This window comes from Pundamilia nyererei, unplaced genomic scaffold (assembly GCF_000239375.1).
Source record: "Pundamilia nyererei isolate P.nyererei 1_Seehausen unplaced genomic scaffold, PunNye1.0 scaffold00080, whole genome shotgun sequence".
Lineage (NCBI taxonomy): Eukaryota > Metazoa > Chordata > Actinopteri > Cichliformes > Cichlidae > Pundamilia > Pundamilia nyererei.
Window position 1 is genome coordinate 2,441,612 of NW_005187481.1, and position 3,524 is coordinate 2,445,135.

The window sequence follows — 3,524 nt, forward strand, 5'->3', positions numbered from 1 at the left end:
TTTTTTTGGAATAAAACAAATGAGGTTGACTCTACACCTAGTAACTAATGAAATAGAAAATGCAGCCTCAACCCTGTACCTTGTAGCAGTAAGCTACCCTGCTGTTTGGAAGATCACAGTGTGACAAGGTGTGTAACACGGGCATAAAAGGTGCTGCAGGGATAAAAGAGATACACGTTTTTATCACCAACTTGAAGCTATCTTTTGATGTTAACACAACTCCTGGCGCATTTGTGCTCTAGTCAGCAGCATTAGTGTCTGCACCTCACATTAGCCACATATTCTCAGATTAAGCAGTAACTCCTTTATCACTTTTCAAAGCCTTACTTTTATGTTTGACAGTCGCAAAAGATATGTAAGACAGAAAAAAATGTGTCACAAGTTTAAAGCTTTAAACTGACTTTCTGTTGGCTTTCTCTTAACTTCAAACCTATCCACCGCTGACAGCCAACAAGACTACACCTACACAGCAGTGTTCTCCCTGAAGTTCTCACTGATATTCAAAGTTTCTTTATGTTTTAAACTGGCAGCTCAAGTATTCAAACAAGGACTGGACGTGGACCAATAACCAGCGCAACTCGGCATACAAGAGGTGAGTACATAGCTGATTCAGTTGGGCAAACACTCACACACACACTTGAATTTACACTTCTGTTATTTCTCTTATCTTTCCAGGTATAGCTCAGCAAATATGGAGGGCACGCTTTCACGTCAACCAAAATTTGACTCTGATGGGTTTTCCTGCTCTGTGGCACCACAGTACTGGACTTGGGGGAACCACATGAATGGTGGGTGGTAGATGTGCAATTTTGGCACATTATTGTTCATGTAAACGAGGGTGGCGGTGTGGCTGGGATTTCTGTGCCTGAGGATTTACTGCGACATTAAAAATGGGGAAACCAAAAGGGAGATAATACCAGGCCCCTAAACCGGGGGAATTTTAATGCATCAACATGAGGATTATAAGTCCCTGAAAGAAGTGTTATTTGCACAAAAAAAATTAAGAAAATGCCTTTAAAACCGCCTTATTCAAATCAAAAAGACTGTATTTAAATATGAAGAAATAATCTCCAAAAGCAAATTTTAATGCATGCATATTTTTACAGACTGCAAGATGCCTCTTCAAGAGGGAGCAGCTCCAAACTATTCATGGACTAACAAGTACACACAGCCTCATCCTGAAACACCGGACTACCAGCACAACGTGTACATTCCGGGCACCACAACTGGATACAGCACTCTGAAGCTGGCACCAAGAGGAGAACTGGACGTATACAACACCTTCTCTACTTTTGGAAAGAAAAAGAAATTCATCTCAAACTATGAACAATCTTTTGACAAAGATGGCAGTCATATAAGTAATTCTATATTTAAGTAATCCAAAACGTCAGCGAGGACATGCCAAACACTTGTTGTCAATGTACTGGTCATGTTTCCGTAGCTTCTCTGTGTGTCAAAGCTGTGAATAAACTACTGTAACTGTGCTAGCAGTACCTTTCATAGGTTTCTATTAATAGCCAGCATTTAACAAATGTACTTTTAAGGTGGGATTTATTTTCTAAAATATAAAACTACAACTGTTTTACTACGACAATAAAAGGTTTGTGCGACTAGTATCCTGCATGTCTTTATCCATTTACTGTCCATAATGCACAGGCAATGCAAAACAGTATGGAAATGTACCGAAAGAGAAGTCGAGAAAAGCAATGTAACATCTTTTTTTTTTTAATTAAAGCAATTAATCTGTCAAATATAAATAAAAAAGAGGATTAAGTTGAAGAGTGTAAGCACTGAAGCTGTACATCTTACACTGAGGGATTTTGTTACAGGGAATAACATCACAGCTATAATATATTTCCTCTGTCTCGTGCAGTCGACCATCACACTAACACGTCACAGTGAATTGTTGGTGACATTTTGAAGGGCAATAACGCCAGTGAAGTGATGCAGATCCTGTAAAGTTATGGCAAAAGACTTACAGCTCCTGGACAGTAAGTGGAAAGCATAAGAGCACATAATTCACTTATGGGTTGCATGTATTCATGATGTATTCATTATTAGTGGTTGGGCTTGTATATTAATGAGTGTTTACATAATTATTCTTAGTAGGAATTATTACTCTGTATATATGCTATGTACAGAATAAATGAATAAACTTGAGACCAGCTCTAAAACTTCATTTGTTTTTGTTAGGTTTTTTTTTTTCTTTTTTTCGGGGGGCTCTTTCGACAAAGCTGCTACATTTTTATGGCTATGTGAAGAACGAAAGTTAACTTTGGAAGTTAATGTGACTCAAAAGTGATGGTCACTTTCACCATGAATAACTATGCACATGGGGTAGCTCAGGTAGTAGAGCAGGTCAACTACTAATCTGAAGGTTGGTGGTTTGAACCACGTCTGCTCCAGTGTGCATCCTAAATGTCTTTGGGGAAGATACTAGCCCCAAGTTGCTCTCCAGTGCCCCAGTGGGGGTACGAATGTGTGTAAATGTTAGCGTGAATGAGGTAAAGCACTTCGAGTGTTCAGATAGAGTACAAAAGTCTTATATAAGATCCCATCCATTTACATCAGTGCACTATGGTGTAAGAGTGAAACAAATAGATGTTTTTTTTGCTACCTATTAAAAGACACCACTTCAATGTGGTCTTCCATTAAAACGCTTTTAGAAAACGATGAGTAAAAATCTAATCTTCACATTAAATCAGTTGTTCTTTGCCAGCTGCTGACACTAATGCTGGGCTCCACTGGTTCCAGAGGTGAAGCATCCAGTCATATTTTAAAGATAAAACTATGATGTGTTTGGGCATATGGCTTTGAATGCCTTTTAACCTTCTTCATGAAGCTTTCCTTAGTAAAGACACGGCTTTTAAACTGCACTGTGGGAATTATCCACAGGATCCATTGTCTTTAACTGAGCTATTACAGGCTAGTGGGTTAATCATGGGCTAGGGCCTGACTGCCTCAGTGAACTGCTTCAAGCTGAGTGCCAAGGGCCATTTTGGACTCTGAAAATCAAGTCATGAGGATAAAACCTGGAAAAAAAAGAAAATTTTACTCTGTTATACAGAGACTATTAGGAATTTAGAAAACAAGTCCAATTATGCCCGTAACAACATCCTGCCAGAAATTACAGATAACGAAGCCAAGATTTATCTTTGACTGTATCATAACCAAAAACACCGAGCTTAGCAGTCCCATGTGCTCTAAGCAGGGACAGACAGCATATGCCCAGCTTCTGCTCTGTGTAAAATCTATTCACAGCCAAATCTGTGCTGCTTTATTTTCATTTATCTCCAGTGACTATTCCCCCCACCAATCCATAGCTCCCACATCTCCAGCCAAGTGCAGGGATTTCATCTAATCTCCACCAGAGGGCGCGTTTACTTCATACATCTCTGGTGTGTTTTGGTGTGTCTTAAATGCGTTAATAATAATAAATATTAAATACGTTCCTGTTTCTTTTAATTTGTAAGTTAGTTTTTATGTTTAATTTGTGGTTTGATAGGAAGTGCAATATATATATA

At 38.7% G+C, this 3,524-nt stretch overlaps 1 protein-coding gene across 1 annotated transcript in view; it reads left to right on the plus strand.

Annotated features, from left to right (window-relative positions):
• The window catches only part of LOC102196465 (protocadherin beta-15-like), a 5,331-nt gene extending 3,170 nt beyond the window's left edge, over positions 1 to 2,161 (plus strand). The window contains exons 2-4 of the mRNA XM_013912046.1: positions 531 to 592; positions 676 to 788; positions 1,107 to 2,161. Coding sequence (XP_013767500.1) covers positions 531 to 592; positions 676 to 788; positions 1,107 to 1,378 — 447 coding nt within the window. The 3' untranslated portion in view covers positions 1,379 to 2,161. The remainder of the gene's footprint in view (positions 1 to 530; positions 593 to 675; positions 789 to 1,106) is intronic.
• The last annotated feature ends 1,363 nt before the right edge of the window (positions 2,162 to 3,524 follow it).